This window comes from Rhinichthys klamathensis, unplaced genomic scaffold (genome assembly GCF_029890125.1).
Source record: "Rhinichthys klamathensis goyatoka isolate OS25496 unplaced genomic scaffold, OSU_Roscu_1.1 h1tg000281l_1, whole genome shotgun sequence".
Taxonomy (NCBI): domain Eukaryota; kingdom Metazoa; phylum Chordata; class Actinopteri; order Cypriniformes; family Leuciscidae; genus Rhinichthys; species Rhinichthys klamathensis.
This window is the reverse complement of record NW_026606800.1, coordinates 6902597-6920499: the sequence shown is the minus strand read 5'-3', so window position 1 is coordinate 6920499 and position 17903 is coordinate 6902597. Positions and strand designations below refer to the sequence as shown.

The 17903-nt window shown below is 39.3% G+C and overlaps 1 protein-coding gene across 1 annotated transcript; it reads right to left on the bottom strand.

Moving 5' to 3' along the window:
• Window positions 1-151: 151 nt before the first annotated feature.
• LOC130102938 (fibrillin-2) lies at window positions 152-15535 on the bottom strand. The gene is made up of 23 exons (XM_056269081.1): window positions 15448-15535; window positions 14909-15016; window positions 14447-14556; window positions 13773-13821; window positions 13417-13560; window positions 13136-13300; window positions 12313-12462; window positions 12040-12213; window positions 11913-11942; window positions 11646-11789; window positions 11463-11569; window positions 8226-8274; window positions 7747-7893; window positions 7487-7645; window positions 7190-7336; window positions 6762-6908; window positions 6276-6422; window positions 1911-2063; window positions 1642-1800; window positions 1163-1309; window positions 903-1061; window positions 606-752; window positions 152-324 (listed from the first exon to the last, which is right to left on the bottom strand). The coding sequence occupies exons 2-23, from the start codon at window positions 14919-14921 to the stop codon at window positions 167-169; spliced, it is 2805 nt and encodes a 934-aa protein (XP_056125056.1). The 5' UTR covers window positions 14922-15016; window positions 15448-15535; the 3' UTR covers window positions 152-166.
• Between the last annotated feature and the right edge of the window lie 2368 nt (window positions 15536-17903).

Here is a 17903-nt window from a genome sequence, read left to right as displayed (position 1 = left end):
AGGATTATTAAAGGATAAATAAAATTATGTATGCAGCAGTTGGAAATTTTGTTTTTTGTTTAATTGCTGATTAAAACAATGTACTGTGTAAATATGATGTGATGTTAAAAAATGAAAAAAAGCACAAAATATAAGCTACGTTATTTGACTAAATTAGTTTCTGATTCTAGGATTTACCTCTACATGTGTTATTGATGCTGATGGTGAGACTTGAGTTTGTTACAGTGAATCCATCCAGACATGAGCAATTGTAACTTCCTATTTCATTTGTGCAGTTGGAATCTGGACCACATACAGATGGACTGACCAGACATTCATCTATATCTATGGGGGAAAGAAAATGGCAAAAATTAATAAAACTATTACGTTTACAGTTTTAAATTAGGTACAAAGTCTAAAAGACATGAAAGACTTCTGGTATTTAAACAAAAGTATTGATATTATAATTCCAAGACATTAAAAAAATTAAAAATAATTATTTGTTTGGTGATGTTACAGCTCAACCAGGAACAGCTAAAACTCACACTAGTATTCACACAAACTGTAAAGATATAGCAGCTCTGCACTCTCATTTTTATGAGGCAAAATCAGTTGATAATACTCACCCTGACATGAGTTGTTGCGGCTCACAGGACTGTCTTTATTGGAGGAATTAAATCCACTCCAGCATGAACACATGTGACTCCCGATGATGTTAATACAATCTGAGTATTGACCACAAACTGACACTGCATCTTCACATTCATTGATGTCTGGAAAAAAAAAACAAAGAGTGAGAAGCTATTGCAATAATGTTAAGATTTCTAAAACACCAAAACGTGTCAAATGTCACTGAGTGAAATCATACTGGTCATGTTACTACAATTACAATCAGTACATGTGTGATCTAATGTGATTCTTACCTCTCTGGCAAAGCGGACCCTCTGAAGGGAGAGCTTGAATACATCCACAAGTGCCTCCCACAATCTCATCACACTCATGATAGGCCCTGCAGGTGTCATTGGGCCAAACATGACGCTCCTCACACTTGCACTCATATTGTGTTCCATTTAACCCACACACTGTAATAGAATAGGATTTATTGATCTGTGCTCAAACTGTCAATTTGTCCTAATACTGAACTCATCTTAGTATGTGACTTGATGAAACATTCAGCGCTCACCAGTAGTCATGTCAATATCTGTGATATTTATGCTGCTGCTCAGAGTCAAAGGTAGGCTGATATTTCTGACGAGATCCCGTAAGTAGTTCACCAGGAACAAGTCAAAGAATCTCACATCAATGTCAATCATGTACTTAGAAGGCAGTACTGCAAGAACAAACAGAAGCAGTTTGAGCCGAACAATTAGTGCAATTAATCAAATTCTTAAAATAACAAAAACGTCAGTTTTTTATATGACCTTCTTTGTAACCTAAGCATTATAAATTAAAAGAACATCAATGTGTTGTTAATATCTTTATGACAAAACTCCATACAACAATAGACCATGTGTCTTAGAGTTATTTGCAAACAAAAACAAGCACATAATCAGTCTGTTAATCCTAGTAGCAAAATGCAGTAAAATCTAAGCAGGAAAAACAAAACAAATTAATAAAAAGGGATAAAACTGATGTTGTTTTAGAATGATGCCAGTGTCTCACCTTGACAGAACTGTCCATCCACTGGAAGGGCATTGATACATGTACATGATGAACCATTAGTGATGACATCACAGGCCTCGTACGAGTGACACGTGTCATTTGGCCAAACAAACAGACCCTCACATTTACACTGATACTGAGTTTGGTTCAATGAGCACACTGAAAAGCAGAAGAAGAGTCCAAACATCAAATCATTTATGTCAATATTTATGACGTATAAAGTTTAATCTTAGCTATTTAAGATTACAAAGCAGAGACAGAGCTCGTACCAGTAGTTATGTTGATTTCTGTAATGTTAGTGCTGTCACTGATTATGTAGGGCAAATTAAAAGACATCAGAAGAGTCCTCAGCTGATCAGTGACGCTACTATCCACACTATTGATCTGAATTTCAATCAGATATTCAGTCAAAGGTAGAGTCACTGTAAAAAAAAAAGATAAAAAAAATTAAAAGCCTTTTACCTACAAATACAATAATCAAAGTTCACAAATGAAAATTATTAACAGACAATGATTTTTTTCAGGCCAATAGGATTTCTTGTAACAGGTTTTTTCTTTTTAAATAACTTGATTATGTATTTAAGCAGCTTTTATCATGGCTGAAAACAGAAACAACAGAAACACACACCAAACCATATAATAGATTGAATTGATATTTGTCAAATTTATTTACAATATAAATCGTCTCGGTTGCGGATGTAACCCTCATTCCCTGAGTAGGGAACGGAGACGTTCCGTCGAATGACGACGAATGGGGGTTTCGCTTAGAAAGCCAATCGACTTCGAGTACTACAAAACGAGCCAATGGCAAAGAAATGCCATGGGTCTGCGGAATTTGCATAGCGTAACTCCGCCTCACCTCGTGGGTATTTAAGGAGAACGCTGGCAGCAAATAGGCATGTTTTCTTCGCTGAGGAGCCAAGACTGAGCTCAGGCGATCCCCGCGGTACAGCGGAAGTGGCAGGCAGACGGAACGTCTCCGTTCCCTACTCAGGGAACGAGGGTTACATCCGTAACCGAGACGTTCCCTTTCGTTGTCACTCCGAGTTCCGTCGGATGACGACGAATGGGGATACCAGTCTAATCACGCCACCTTCTCAGCTGTCTACCAGTGCCCTGCGTAAATCTGAGATCCCTGTCGTGAAACCAGCACGGACGAAGGATTCCTATTTAGCACAGGAATACCAAGGTACACTGGGGAGCATATCCCAGATTTTAGGGAAGTATGCAATTACTGCCAACCCAGAGGGGGGGGGGGGGACTTAAGAATACACATATGACCCGAGGGATGCATATAGGGAATCACTGGGGTGTCCAGCCGCAGGTGGAATATTTCAACCCCAGGGGTGGCAAGGTGGCTTGCCAAGGGAAAGACACATGCTCAGAGAGGCTTACAGTGGAAATACACATGTGGGGGTAGCTCAGAGGAGGAACCATGCACACGGAGGCACCTAGCCGACGCGCAGGCAATAGACACTGGCGCCAGCGTCAGCAGTGCTGGAGGAGCTCAGGGCTTTCGGGGAAGCTCACCTGAGGAGAATATCGCACGTATCCAGTACGTGGAGTGGCATGGCGAGCAAGCGAAGACACCTAACGGGTCCCATGTTAGCTTGAAAAAGACAGTACATGGGAGGAGACTGGCTCCACTCGGAGATTGTAAAATCTGGCGAATGTGTTAGGTGTCGCCCAGCCTGCAGCTCTGCAGATGTCTGCTAGCGAGGCGCCATGCGCTAAAGCCCAAGAGGACGCGACACTCCGGGTGGAGTGGGCGGTCACACCAAGGGGGCACGGTCGACCTTGCTGCTGGTATGCCAAAGGTCGATCGCTGCAAACCAATCCTGGTGCCGCACACATTCGAAAACGCGTTTGGCGGTGAGCATCTTGAACGGCAGCCTGTGAAGGGAGCGGTTCAGAACGCGCAGGTCCAGGATTGGCCGTAACCCACCGGTTTTCTTCGGGACAATGAAGTACGGGCTGTAGAAGCCGGTCCTCATTTCGGCTGGAGGGACAGTCTCGATCGCACCCTTCGCCAGCAGGGTGGCAACCTCCGCTCTCATGATAGGGGCATTGCCACCGACCATAGTGGAGCGGACTCCCCTGAAGCGGGGAGGAGACCGCGCGAACTGAATCGCGTAGCCGAGCCTGATCGTTCGTGCGACCCAGCAGGAGAGGTTGGGAAGCTCTAGCCAAGCTCCCAAGGACTGTACCAGCGGGGTCATGCGAACCACAGACTTCCCGTCGGTGGGGCAGCGAGGCGGTATGGCTGACCCAGACGTGGACGGCATAGCGGCCCGGTGTGGGGGTACAGCCATAGACCGCGTCCTGACAGAGGAGACCAGGGAAGGACGAACGTTCCACGGGGGTCTGCTCTGCCAGGGGTCTGGCGACAGAGGAGGATGAGAGCGGCACGGTCCGGGGACGGCACGCACTGTCATCCGGCTCTGGGACAGAGGAGGACGAGGGGTGCACGGCCCGGGGGGCGGCGCACCGTGTCGTCCGAGAACTCTGTGTGCTCAGGGATGAACGTGTCACTTCTTTCTTTAACCACATAAGGGTGCTGCCCACCCGAGGGTGAGCAGCGGGGAGTGGAGAACAAAAGATTCTCCCCCGGCCCTCCACCGGGGGAAGGAGTGGTCCTGCTACCACCTCCTGAGAAGTGCACATCATCCCTGAGCAGCCCATCTCAGGAGCGCCGCTTGGCCCGGCGTTTAGCGGGGGGCGGGGCTGGAGAGGGCTGGGGCGCCTTCTTACGGCTTCCTCCGCGACCGGGCTCAGGTGAAGGCTGCTGCTTGGGCCGGGCGGGAGGGGCGGGAGCCGTAGGAGGGCGCCCTCGGCGGCGAACAGACTGAGTATTCTGCCCGGTCGGCTGGGTGGAGGCAGCAGCGGGCCGTCGGGGCAGAATATGCTTAATAGCCTCAGTCTGTTTCTGAGCAGTCGAGAACTGTTGGGCAAAATCCTCGACTGCACCGCCGAAAAGGCCGTCTTGTGATATGGGGGTGTCGAGCAGCCGGGACCGCTCGGCATCCTTCATATCAGCAAGGTTCAGCCAGAGGTGTCTCTCCTGGACCACAGCTGTGGACATCACCAAACCCAGGGAGCGTGCGGTCACCTTCGTCGCTCGGAGAGCAAGGTCGGTGGCGGCGCGCAACTCATTGAAGAGCCCTGGGTCTGTCCTACCCTCATGCATGTCCCTGAGCATCTGGGCCTGGTAGACCTGCAGAATGGCCATGGCATGCAAAGAGGTGGCTGCCTGTCCCGCCGCTCTGTAAGACTTCGCCACTAATGTAGACGAGTACCTACAGGCTTTGGATGAGTGCTTAGGCTCACCACGAGAAGAAGCGCTCTGAGGACACAGTTGCATCGCAACAGAGCGTTCAACCGGGGGGAGCCCAGTGTACCCACGGGCAGCGGCCTCATCGAGGGGAGGAAAGGTGGATGAAATCATCGAGCGGTCACGGGAAGACATGGGGGTCCTCCAGGACTTCGAGATCTCATCATGCATGTACGGGAAGAAAGGTATCGGGGCCTGACGCGGACGGGGGTCCGCAGCCTGACCCAAATACCAATCATCCAGCCGCGAGCGCTCGGGGCAGGGCGGAGGGGTCCACTCTAACCCGATGCTCGCGGCGGCTCGAGACAGCATGGCCGTCATCTCCGGATCAGACTCTAACACAACTGTGCTCACACCCGAAGGTGGCAGCTGTGATGAGTCTTCACTTCCAGAAGATTCAGACCCACCTTGTGATGCCGCGATAGACATCGCGTCCTCCTCTGGAGCGCCAAAGGAAACCCGCGGGACACCCGAGGATGATCCCTCAGGAATCCCCTGAGCACTCACGGGTTGCAACACTGGAGAGGGTGCGGCTGGGCACGGACTGATAGTCGGCGCTTTGTTCCAAACCGTCACCCTCAGATCACCCTGGCCACCAGCCAAAGTACTAGCTCTATTTCTAGAGTCAGTAGATCGGGGTGTGGATGAGGGGACTCTCACTCTTGCGAGATCACTGAGTCTCGATCGTAGTGCTGCGATGGTCATGTTCCCGCAGAGAGAACATGAGTCATCCACGAGCGCTGCTCTAGCGTGATCCATGCCCAAACACACTATGCAACGCTCGTGCCCATCAGAGTCGGCAACGAGTCTACCGCAACCAGAAGTGCACGGGCGAGGCATCTTTAAAAAGACGTGCCGCGTGCAAGCTCTTTTGTGAGAGAAAAGAAACTCTGACTGTGTTGAAGCGCCCGGGGAGAAACACACTCGCTGTCAAATCACAGACAGATAAGCAGGAAGTGCGCGCTCGCCGGAGATCGCCGTCACACCAACACCAGAGAATCTCGCTCGTCTTGAAGAACTGACAGTACAGGAATGGCTTGTGGAACGAAGGATCAACTTGGCTCCGAAGCGAAAACATGCCTATTTGCTGCCAGCGTTCTCCTTAAATACCCACGAGGTGAGGCGGAGTTACGCTATGCAAATTCCGCAGACCCATGGCATTTCTTTGCCATTGGCTCGTTTTGTAGTACTCGAAGTCGATTGGCTTTCTAAGCGAAACCCCCATTCGTCGTCATCCGACGGAACTCGGAGTGACAACGAAAGGGAACAAATACATCATGAAATATATGTTCTACATGCTCACCATTACATGGATTACTGATGCTGATTGGTTGATTCATATTTGTTACAGTAAACCCACTCAAGCAGGAACAGTTGTAACTCCCAACTGAGTTGGTGCAACGAGAGTTTGGACCACAGAACTCTGATGTCTTTAGACAATCATTAACATCTATATTACAAGACAATATGAAAAAGGGTATTGTTGTTATAGGAACACTGAAATATGAATGTCACTTTAATTAAAATCTATGTTTTCATTAACATCAACACTATATTACAGAAAAAGATTAAGTGTACGTATGAATTTATGTATGTATGTATGCATATAAAGGATTATTAAAGGATAAATAAAATTATGTATGCAGCAGTTGGAAATTTTGTTTTTTGTTTAATTGCTGATTAAAACAATGTACTGTGTAAATATGATGTGATGTTAAAAAATGGAAAAAAAAGCACAAAATATAAGCTACGTTATTTGACTAAATTAGTTTCTGATTCTAGGATTTACCTCTACATGTGTTATTGATGCTGATGGTGAGACTTGAGTTTGTTACAGTGAATCCATCCAGACATGAGCAATTGTAACTTCCTATTTCATTTGTGCAGTTGGAATCTGGACCACATACAGATGGACTGACCAGACATTCATCTATATCTATGGGGGAAAGAAAATGGCAAAAATTTATAAAACTATTACGTTTACAGTTTTAAATTAGGTACAAAGTCTAAAAGACATGAAAGACTTCTGGTATTTAAACAAAAGTATTGATATTATAATTCCAAGACATTAAAAAAATTAAAAATAATTATTTGTTTGGTGATGTTACAGCTCAAACAGGAACAGCTAAAACTCACACTAGTATTCACACAAACTGTAAAGATATAGCAGCTCTGCACTCTCATTTTTATGAGGCAAAATCAGTTGATAATACTCACCCTGACATGAGTTGTTGCGGCTCACAGGACTGTCTTTATTGGAGGAATTAAATCCACTCCAGCATGAACACATGTGACTCCCGATGATGTTAATACAATCTGAGTATTGACCACAAACTGACACTGCATCTTCACATTCATTGATGTCTGGAAAAAAAAAACAAAGAGTGAGAAGCTATTGCAATAATGTTAAGATTTCTAAAACACCAAAACGTGTCAAATGTCACTGAGTGAAATCATACTGGTCATGTTACTACAATTACAATCAGTACATGTGTGATCTAATGTGATTCTTACCTCTCTGGCAAAGCGGACCCTCTGAAGGGAGAGCTTGAATACATCCACAAGTGCCTCCCACAATCTCATCACACTCATGATAGGCCCTGCAGGTGTCATTGGGCCAAACATGACGCTCCTCACACTTGCACTCATATTGTGTTCCATTTAACCCACACACTGTAATAGAATAGGATTTATTGATCTGTGCTCAAACTGTCAATTTGTCCTAATACTGAACTCATCTTAGTATGTGACTTGATGAAACATTCAGCTCTCACCAGTAGTCATGTCAATATCTGTGATATTTATGCTGCTGCTCAGAGTCAAAGGTAGGCTGATATTTCTGACGAGATCCCGTAAGTAGTTCACCAGGAACAAGTCAAAGAATCTCACATCAATGTCAATCATGTACTTAGAAGGCAGTACTGCAAGAACAAACAGAAGCAGTTTGAGCCGAACAATTAGTGCAATTAATTAAATTCTTAAAATAACAAAAACGTCAGTTTTTTATATGACCTTCTTTGTAGCCTAAGCATTATAAATTAAAAGAACATCAATGTGTTGTTAATATCTTTATGACAAAACTCCATACAACAATAGACCATGTGTCTTAGAATTATTTGCAAACAAAAACAAGCACATAATCAGTCTGTTAATCCTAGTAGCAAAATGCAGTAAAATCTAAGCAGGAAAAACAAAACAAATTAATAAAAAGGGATAAAACTGATGTTGTTTTAGAATGATGCCAGTGTCTCACCTTGACAGAACTGTCCATCCACTGGAAGGGCATTGATACATGTACATGATGAACCATTAGTGATGACATCACAGGCCTCGTACGAGTGACACGTGTCATTTGGCCAAACAAACAGACCCTCACATTTACACTGATACTGCGTTTGGTTCAATGAACACACTGAAAAGCAGAAGAAGAGTCCAAACATCAAATCATTTATGTCAGTATTCATGACGTATAAAGTTTAATCTTAGCTATTTAATATTACAAAGCAGAGACAGAGCTCGTACCAGTAGTTATGTTGATTTCTGTAATGTTAGTGCTGTCACTGATCATGAAGGGCATGTTAAAAGACATCAGAAGAGTCCTCAGCTGATCAGTGACGCTACTATCCACACTATTGATCTGAATTTCAATCAGATATTCAGTCAAAGGTAGAGTCACTGTAAAAAAAAAGATAAAAAAATCATAACAATGCCTTTTACATACAAATACAATAATCAAAGTTCACAAATGAAAATTATTAACAGACAATGATTTTTTTCAGGCCAATAGGATTTCTTGTAACAGGTTTTTTCTTTTTAAATAACTTGATTATGTATTTAAGCAGCTTTTATCATGGCTGAAAACAGAAACGACAGAAACACACACCAAACCATATAATAGATTGAATTGATTTTTTTTTTTTTATTATTTATTATTATTTCATTTGTCAAATTTACTTACAATATAAATCAAATACATCATGAAATATATGTTCTACATGCTCACCATTACATGGATTACTGATGCTGATTGGTTGATTCATATTTGTTACAGTAAACCCACTCAAGCAGGAACAGTTGTAACTCCCAACTGAGTTGGTGCAACGAGAGTTTGGACCACAGAACTCTGATGTCTTTAGACAATCATTAGCATCTATATTACAAGACAATATGAAAAAGGCTATTGTTGTTATAGGAACACTGAAATATGAATGTCACTTTAATTAAAATCCATGTTTTCTTATGTTTTGGTAAATATAAATAGAGGACGATTAATATTTAGTATGCAACAGTTAAAAAAAAACTAATTGCTTTCAATTGTTAATTAAACAACAAACAGTGTTAAATATGATTTTATTGCAGAAAAATTTAAAGTAAAAAAAAAAACTACACTAGGTTATTTTCCAAATATTAGACTATATATAAATGTGATTCTAGGATTTACCTCTACATGTGTTATTGATGCTGATGGTGAGACTTGAGTTTGTTACAGTGAATCCATCCAAACATGAGCAATTGTAACTTCCCATTTCATTTGTGCAGTTGGAATCTGGACCACATACAGATGGACTGACCAGACATTCATCTATATCTATGAAAAAAAAAAAAAAAACTATTACGTTTAGAGTTTTAAATTAGGTACAAAGTCTAAAGACATGAAAGACTTCTGGTATTTAAACAAAAGTATTGATATTATAATTCCAAGACAGTAATTTTTTTTTTAAATAATTATTTGTTTGGTGATGTTACAGCTCAAACAGGAACAGCTAAAACTCACACTAGTATTCACACAAACTGTAAAGATATAGCAGCTCTGCACTCTCAATTTTATGAGGCAAAATCAGTTGATAATACTCACCCTGACATGAGTTGTTGCGGCTCACAGGACTGTCTTTATTGGAGGAATTAAATCCACTCCAGCATGAACACATGTGACTCCCAATGATGTTAATACAATCTGAGTATTGACCACAAACTGATACTGCATCTTCACATTCATTGATGTCTGGAAAAAAAAAAACAGAGAGTGAGAAGCTATTGCAATAATGTTAAGATTTCTAAACCACCAAAACGTGTCAAGTGTCACTGAGTAAAATCATACTGGTCATGTTACTACAATTACAATCAGTACATGTGTGATCTAATGTGATTCTTACCTCTCTGGCAAAGCGGACCCTCTGAAGGGAGAGCTTGAATACATCCACAAGTGCCTCCCACAATCTCCTCACACTCATGATAGGCCCTGCAGGTGTCATTGGGCCAAACATGACGCTCCTCACACTTGCACTCATATTGTGTTCCATTTAACCCACACACTGTGAAAAAAAGAAATGATGGCGACTTTTTGGCTATATTCATACAATCAATAGAAGTCACTTAAATTGATTAAGTAATTATTAAATTATTATTAAATAATTATTAAAATTATTATATAAAGCATTTCTGAATCTTTGCATTTGTAGGTAAAAATATATGAGAGTAACTTTGTGTTCATGTGCATGTTAATATCCAAAGACATTCAGTGGCGCAGAAGGAAATATACAGTCTATCTAACATACATGATTAGAAATATAAAACTAATCGTATTAAAATTACTAATTTTTGTGCAAACACTGATGTAACGAAGCTTTCTGCTCTCACCAGTAGTCATGTCGATATCTGTGATATTTATGCTGTTGCTCAGAATGAGAGGCAGGCTGATGTTCGTGATTATACTTCTTAAGTAGTTCACCAGGAACAGGTCAAAGAAACTCACATCAATGTCAATCTCGTAGTTAGAAGGTGGTGCTGCAAAAAAAAAAGTATAGCAGAACAAAAGTAAAACTATGTACCCTCACTGTCAAAAACAGGTTTTTCTTGATGCCACGGCCTTCTTCTGGAATGTTGTTGTGACTCTGATTCAGATTATTTTTATACACTAATGTCCAATGTCCAATAACTGATATGCTGAACCAATTTATATGTGATTTCTGCTTTTTGACACAACATCTGTATGATAATTTGACTACCAATATAAAAAAAACATTATATTCATTGCCAATATTTTATTAATGAATTCATTTTCATCTATGTTTTGGGTTATGGCAAAAAAAAATATTACACATTTCTCAATTTAATAATTGCTGGGTTTTTTTGTTTGTTTTTTCCAAATTATCCAAGAAATTATCCAAACACTTCATTAAATAAGTTACTGTGAAAACTGTTGTTGGAAACTTTTCTTTAGAGACTCACTAAAATGGTTACAATTATCGGTATACCAGATATTAAGAAAAGATAAGCAATTAAGTTTAAGATCAAAAGTGTGCTTAAATTAAAAGTGTGAAATCACTGTCCATGATATTTAGTTGCATTGGGTTGCTACAAATCAAATGTCAAATATAAAAAGTTAACAGGAGAATGCTGTTGTTTTCCAGATTTATGAATGTAATGGCTCACCTTCTTTTAACTGGCAGAACTGTCCATCGACTGGAAGGGCATTGATACATGTACATGAACCATCAGTGATATCATCACAGGCCTCGTACGAGTGACACGTGTCATTTGGCCAAACAAACAGACCCTCACATTTACACTGATACTGCGTTTGGTTCAATGAACACACTGGAAAGCAAAATCCACAAGTTAGCAGAATATATGATGTATAAAGTACAAGTCAAAGCAGAGACAGAGCTCATACCAGTAGTTATGTTGATTTCTGTGATGTTAGTGCTGTCACTGATTTTGTAGGGAAAACTGAAAGACATCAAATAGCTCATCAGCTGATCAATGATGGAAGTATTCTCGGCATCTATCTGAATTTCAGTTAGATATTCAGCTGGAACTGGAGTGAGTGTAGGAAAGATAAAAAGAGTTAGGAATATTCAATAGAATATTATCTTCCAATATGCATGAAAATGCTGCAGTTATATGGACTTCGGGATTTAAATCAGATGTTTGTATGTACCTGTTGGTGGTTTCCCACATGCAGTGTTATCTTCCAGGAAAAGGGTGAGAATGGATTAGAAATAATCTGTAACAATAACCAAGGTGTTCTGTGTGATCACAAACAGAAATGTATAAAACAATTTTACTTGTTATCTCGTTGACTGGTTGACAGAACTGTCTGTCACTTGGAATATCATTGATGCAGCTGCATGTGTTGTTAGTGATGTCATCACAGCTCCCATATTCTGTGCACTTTTCACACGGCCAGAAATACTGATCCTCACATACGCACTTGTATCCACTGTCATTGAAATTGCACACTAAGAAAGGATAAAACATAAACGCAAGGTCATTTTTAACAGACCAGAACTGCTGTGTTTGTGTTCAGAAGCTCATGAAGGTCATGTGATGTTCTTCACCTGTCGTGATGTCCACATCTAATACTTCAACCAGCTCATCTAACTGAAGTGGAAAGGTCATGTTCTGAAAATATCTCCTCATCTCATCGATCACAGAGATGCTTGATGATTCAATCTCAATTTCAAACAATAGGTCTGTGAAGGGAAGTTCTGTGGCAGAATCAACAAGCATATATTATTGTACTTTGTATTTTTTATTACAATGTACATGTTTATGTAATTAATTCAATAGCAATGTGTAATACATTAAAAAAAAATCAAAAGTAGTTCCAACAGATGTTAATAGACTACATTTTTTGGTTAAATTTACAGTACAAAACTTAAACTAGTGACTGTGCAATTTCACTGTAAAACTTTCTAGGCATCATGAGAGGCATTTTGGTGTCCATATACTTTACAGAATATATTTGTACATTTTGTTAACTGAGATGTTAATGTACCATACAGTAAATCTATTGTTTTACCTTAAAAACCACCATAACACTATCCATGTTTACATAATTAATCATAACTATTAAAAAATATATATATTGAAATGATGCATTTGGGAACATTCTTAAATAGCTTTTCACCATAAATTATAAGGAGACTCCTTAAAATATATTTTAATGTAAACATGCATACAGTATATTGTCTTGTTAAATAAAATATAGATTTTCACTAAATTATATGCATATTCATACTTTTTACTGTAAATGTTAAGGTAACTTACAGTATACCATTTAACATTTTTTTCTCTTTTTACTGTATGATTTTTTACATAAACATTAATACAGCTTTTTAGAGTAAATTTGCAGTTGGCTTGTTTGGTCATGATTCTTACCGCTCTCCAGCACACACATCTCTCCATCACTCGGAATACCACTGATACATCCACATGAGCCCAGACTGATGTCATCACAGGCCTCATATGTCTTGCAGTTGTTGTATGTCCATGCATAACCATCTTCACATACGCACTGGTATTCGGTCACATTTGGCTGGCACACTAATGTAAATATAACAGAACTGGTTAACAACAGATTGTTTGCACAACATGAAAGATGATAATGGATCAGTAAGAATTACATAAATAGCTTTTGATCACTGGTTTAACTGGCTCACCTGTTGTGATGTTCGCAGCAGTAATTTCAGTACTGTTGTCCAATTGAAGAGGGAATGTGATGGAAGCCAATGACACTCTGATCTGTTCAATCACCACAGCTTGGGATGCATTCACTTCCACAATCACAATGAACTCCAATAGCTCTATACATGAGAAAATGAACGAGATTTTAATCATCATGGGGTCATAAGGAGGCCTGTACTCTTGAAGGAAAGGACAAGACAAAACCATTGACAGACAAAATCCCAGACAAAAATAACAAAGCATATTAAGTTAATGTGTCTTGATTCTTATATAAATAACATCAAACAATTATTATAACAGTGTGAGTAGAGGACAAAACAGTGAATCCGACCTGCGCTTCTCGGTAATCTATGATGCAGTTGCCCATCAATGTAGCTAAACTGTAAAAATAAAACAACACAAAAATACATTTATCTATCTATATATAAACTTTTATCATGTGAGTTGATCATGTGACCATGGCAGGGTTAATAACATTAACTAAATGAAATAAAATAAAATATAAATTAGTTGAAAAACAAACTAAACGGAAACTAGAAATGTTGTTGTGGTAATAATCTGACACAAGTTTATGTTGAAGTACTAAAAAGTATTAGCTAGAAATAAATAAAAACTAAATAAAACTAAATCTGAACGAAAAATAAATTAAAACTAAATAGCAAAATTTAAACAAAAACAAATAAAAAGACAAAAGCACATAACGAAATTACTACAAAATAAACAAATTAAAATTATAAAAATAAATGCACATTCAAAATATGAATACAACTATAATAAAACTAAAATAACACTGGACCATGGCTCTATACAATACATTTGTTTTATGCTATAAATTTCATGTTAAACACATAAAAGTGCTTTTAATGGTTACAAAATATTTAATTATTAGTGAAAACTATATTATAGCAAGTTAATCTTAAAAAGACAGGATTCTGTTGTTTTTCATACAGTACATGATTTGTGTTTATGTTCCCACAGTGAAAAAAAAAAAAAACCTTTCCCTACCTCTAAATCTATACTTGTTTCTGGGAAATCAAGTGTTTCCACAACACATTCATGCGTCAGCAGGAGCGTCATTATGATTCCTGCAAAGTACTTTAATATTTTTCCTTTATCTGAGAAATAAAACATAAATATATGGCGTATAAACAGATATCAGAAAAACCAAACATTTATTAGCACAGTCTCGGAAAAGATAATAAAATTTACTGCATGAAGCACTGTCTTCAATGCAAATTTGTAAACTGATAGTTTCAACAGTGAACATTTTTGCAGGGTAAGAGCACCAAATTCGATCAATTTTTTAGTGAGATATCGTAATCAAACCCAGAAAATATTTGGCATTATATAAGATCTAAAACCTAAAGGCACAAGTGGTTTGAGATAATTGACTTCAATGACTTGCATTACAGCATTTTTGTGACAAACGTAGTTACAGTGAACCAAAAATAATTTAGTTGATCGTACCTTGACCGGCCATGTTTCTCACTGATGACACTGATGTTAGTCAAAATCACTTCAACATATTTCTTCAGAACAAAAGGCAAATATATGGCTCATCCAGACACCTTATATCTGTAAAATAGGAAATTATGTCATAGATGATCAGTGGACAATGATAAGACTACATTTTGATTAAAGATGTTTAAGGTCTTTTGTAATGTCCAGTGCTCAAAACAGTCAAATTTCCATGCTATTTGTCACAAATTGTAATGGAAGTACAGTACCCTGCAATAAAAAAGGGTTGTTTCATAATAAATTACAATGACACAAACTGCAAGCACAAATAAGTATTGGTTGCGCACCAGTCAACAGCAATCGCACACCTGAATGTAGGTCAAATTTCTGCTTGTTCTGCTTGTAGACAGAAATTACAATTTTCAAAAGTAAAGCATTGAACAGTACATTTTAAAGTCAAGGCTTTTTATTAATGTAGGCCTACTTCAAAAATTTAATTTAAAGCAGTTATACATTCAAAAGAATAAACATTGATTTGTCACACTTACCTTACTTCTGGAAACAACCATGAAGAGATGCCGAACTCGTTTCTCAGGGTCTGAGATTTTGTTTCCTTGTCAAATGATCCACCTACAAAATCTTTGTGCAGGTCACCACAATAATGTGACTGCGTGTGGGTCACCTGCTAGACCAGTTTAATTCTCTCTATTATTTCCTTGTTCTCTTGTTCTCTTGTATTATAGTTACACACTTTATCAGGCCTTGTCTCTGAAATTCGATCAACAAAGCAAAACAGTATCATATTTGAACAGCTGATAATAAATAGATTTTAATATCTCTTTAATCAACTCACTGTTTTACATTTGTATAAATATAGGAAAGTGAATTTTCATGGTCGGAGTATAAAATATATTATCGTCATTGCATAATAGTAAATTCCTACCAGTATCTATGAATCGGAGTGTTTGAGAGTTGTTGTTATGCAGGATTCATCAGATTCCTTTACACTCAGTCAACATTATACTATCCTGGGCCCTGTGCGGAGTTGGTCCCACGAAAGTCAGATGAGGATGAGGCCCACGCATTAGTAATCCTGAAGACCTTTATTACTTTATTAGCTTGTTCAGGTGTGCTTGATCAGGGCTGGAGCTAAACGGAGCTAAACTTTGGGCCTGATTGATACTATATGTGATAATATATAACTAAGTATTAAATAACTAAGACAATAAATATTTAAGTAAACTTAACTGAATTACATATAGTTATACTATGCATGATGACTGCACGATTAATCGAAATGAAACCCGCACGTGATTTGACAAAGGCTGCGATTATTTTATGCGCAGCTTGTCAGTGAAGTACGGCACTGTTCTCGGTAGTAAATGCTGCTCCATCTGAAAGCCAGAGGGCGCTCTCACGCAGAAAAACTCCAAATATGCCCTGTCGCAGAAGTATAACGCAAGTTATTCCAGGAAATCCCTATGGGCATCATACTATCGATGTAGCTGAATAAACAGAAGATTGAAACACTTGGATTTATTTTTTTAAATGTTGTTTTTTGTTGGTCAACAGGTTCATAAATGCTGCTCGTGTTTGGAAAGATGTTTGGCGCGTGTTGCTTTTCCAAATTCACCTTATAAGCGACTCAAACTCGCAGAGCTTTCAGTTGGACCAGCAGTTACTACTGCTGTTCATCACTGACAAGCATAACAAATAATCGCAGCCTTTGCGATTTCATAATCGCAATAAACCAAATCGGTTTAAGCGCTATTTCATGTTAATTGAGATTAATCGTGCAGCCCTACTATGCACATGAGATATAGTAAGGCTATATAGTAATTTTACACTACGTAACTTATTTTATTTTTCAAAATTTGCCAAATTTGAATGACTCAATACATCATCAATCCTTCTACCAAAACTTTTTTTTTTTGTCTAACCCTGATTCACTATAGTAAGCCTATTATAAGTGTTTATATTTCGAACAAGCAGGATGCTTTTCACTGGAAATTGCATACATGCATCACTCGCCCGTGCATGTATTGTCATATCTGTAAATAGAGAAAAGTTGCTCCGGCTACTTTGACGCTTGTATGGTGTGAGAGTGGCATCGGTTAGTTGTCACGAGCGAGAAAGGTTGACATGGTGCACGCTAAATCCCAAACCGGGGAATAACCCGTTTTAAAAATGCAGAACAGAGGAGAGTCTGCAGGCAGAAAGAGAATGCAGCAGAGCTCGTAATAAAACGAGAATCAACATTGGCTTGGCTTTTTGGAGAAAGGTAGTAAAAGCGACTCAGAGATGGCGTTTTTATTACTCAACAGGTGAGTGAGGTATTTTATTAAACAGATAAATTGTCTTTTAACAGAGTTCATTGTAAAGCATTATTCATTTCGAAGGGCGATTTCATTACGGTTGTTGTAGCGCTGCGCTACAATTATTTTCAAAGAAGTACCGTTTCTATTAATGGGTATAGCTACAGTAACGTCTTCAGCTTTAGTCAGCTTGAGATTCTTTCCATTTTAACTGGTTATAGGCTATCCCTTAGGCCTAGTAGTGAATGTTTTATGAGCAGTAGGATAACCATATTCATCCGCACAGTCATGCAAAGCCGAAGCACAACCAAAACAATGTTCTTCCGCAAAATGCATGTAGTTTTGCTTTTTAACCGCTAGAGGGCCAAAAGTTTACGTTTGACTCTTAGGGCTAGATATTCTAAACAGGTCAAATTAGCGTGAGAGAACAATTCCAAAAAACGCCAATGAGAGTGCAATAAGGTCAGCCGCAAAAATAACCCTGTCCATGCCTTTTCAGAGCTAATTTTTCACAGTATCTTTAGTAAATCCTAACAGTGATTTTTATTAACACCAAAAGAGGGTTTGTGCCGGCGCAAGCTGTTAGTAAATCTGGCCCTTAATTTATAAAACTGATTTTTTTCTTAAAATGAAAGTATGGTTTGAACAGGACAGCATAAAGTCCTTGTGCAGCTGACAGTGTTGGTTCT

What these genes read in the sequence shown, in the direction of transcription:
- LOC130102938 (XM_056269081.1), bottom strand. An exon ending in AGATGTGGACATCACGACAG is followed by an intron (nt 12,214 to 12,312) that starts GTGAAGAACATC and finishes ATCCTTTCTTAG; the next exon opens with TGTGCAATTTCAATGACAGT. An exon ending in AGAAATCAACATAACTACTG is followed by an intron (nt 11,570 to 11,645) that starts GTATGAGCTCTG and finishes TTTGCTTTCCAG; the next exon opens with TGTGTTCATTGAACCAAACG.